The sequence below is a fragment of the Protobothrops mucrosquamatus genome, unplaced genomic scaffold (assembly GCF_001527695.2).
Source record: "Protobothrops mucrosquamatus isolate PMUCROS unplaced genomic scaffold, P.Mucros_1.0 scaffold3779, whole genome shotgun sequence".
NCBI classification, from domain to species: Eukaryota; Metazoa; Chordata; class Lepidosauria; order Squamata; family Viperidae; genus Protobothrops; species Protobothrops mucrosquamatus.
In genome coordinates, this window is record NW_015389732.1 from 28548 (window position 1) to 30087 (window position 1540).

The window sequence follows — 1540 nt, forward strand, 5'->3', positions numbered from 1 at the left end:
TTTTTTTTTTTTTTTACAAACCTTTTAAAAATAATTTCAGGGCCAAACCTGGAAAATAGTTGCCCGGAGGAGGAGCGGGGAAGGTATATTAATGTCTTTTTCTGCAGCTTTTGAACCTCGGATTCCCTTTTTTGTAGGATTGAAAAGACTCCTCCACTCATATCGTTCCAGGCCCCACTGACTTGCTATTTTTATTTTTTTTATTTTTTTTTGTTAACACAGAAGAGGTTCATTAAAGGCCTCCGGCAGTACGGCAAGAACTTTTTCAGGATCCGGAAAGAATTGCTCCCCAATAAGGAGACGGTGAGTATCCCCAGACTTTACATAACTTGGCTTTCACACACACACACACACACACACCTCTCTCTTCCTAAAATGCCTTTCTGCATTCCTCCCATTTGCTGTGACGGAGAAGCCTTTTTAACCCTCGATGGGCCTCGGGACTAATTTTGGGAATTGGGTCTGCTTTTGTAACACCATCCGGAGTTTCAGATCTGTCGGTTGTCGGGAAGTCTGTCCCTCCCCAAACTTCTGGGATCAATCCCTGGGTCAGAAGTGGAAACAGAGTCATAATCAAGCGTTTGGCAAACCCAGAGGAGGGGGAGGGAGGGAGGAGGGAGGGGTGACTTAAAGGACAGCAATGTTGAAAGCTATTTTAGCTGCACCTCAGGGGAAAGGGGGGTCTGGGTTGGGTAGATGTTTCCTCCCCTAAATATTAAGTATTAACCTGGTGACCTCTGAAGCTTCCTCCCCTCGTTATGTATGTATTTAAGATGGACAGGGATTAATATTCATATGTTGCTTATATGTAAGGGTGTAGGTCTATGCGTATGTTGTGTGTGCAGCATGTTTAAATGTGTGTTACACTTTGAGAGCAAATGTGTGTGTACACTTTGAGAGCAAGCGACTGAATTTCATTTTTAATGAGTGCCATTGTGCCCACAGTAAAAAATGACAATAAAGATTTATCTGTCTGTCTGTCTGTCTGCCTACCTTTCATTTCTCTATCTATCTATCTATCTATCTATCTATCTATCTATCTATCTATCTATCTATCTATCTATCTATCTATCTATCTATCTATCTATCTATCTATCTATACCTTTCATTTCTCTCCTTTCTATCTATCTATCTATCTATCTATCTATCTATCTATCTATCCATCCATCCATCTATCCATCTATGCATACCTTTCATTTCTCTCCTTCCTTCCTTCCTTCCTTCCTTCCTTCCTTCCTTCCTTCCTTCCTTCCTTCCTTCCTTCCTTCCTATCTATCTATCTCTACCTACCTACCTACCTTTCATCTCTCTCTCTCTCTCTCTCTCTCTCTATCTCTCTATCTATCTATCTATCTATCTATCTGCCTACCTTTCATTTCTCTCCTGTCTGTCTGTCTGTCTGTCTGTCTGTCTGTCTGTCTATCTATCTATCTATATCTAATCTATCTCTACCTACCTACCTACCTTTCATCTCTCTCTCTCTCTCTCTCTCTCTCTCTCTCTCTCTATCTATCTATCTATCTATCTCTCTATCTATCTA

The 1540-nt window shown here is 41.0% G+C and overlaps 1 protein-coding gene across 1 annotated transcript in view; it reads left to right on the top strand.

Moving 5' to 3' along the window:
- Positions 1–1540, top strand: part of LOC107298177 (arginine-glutamic acid dipeptide repeats protein-like) — a 52756-nt gene that overhangs the window by 21986 nt on the left and 29230 nt on the right. The window contains exon 2 of the mRNA XM_015827544.2: positions 223–303. Coding sequence (XP_015683030.2) covers positions 223–303 — 81 coding nt within the window. The remainder of the gene's footprint in view (positions 1–222; positions 304–1540) is intronic.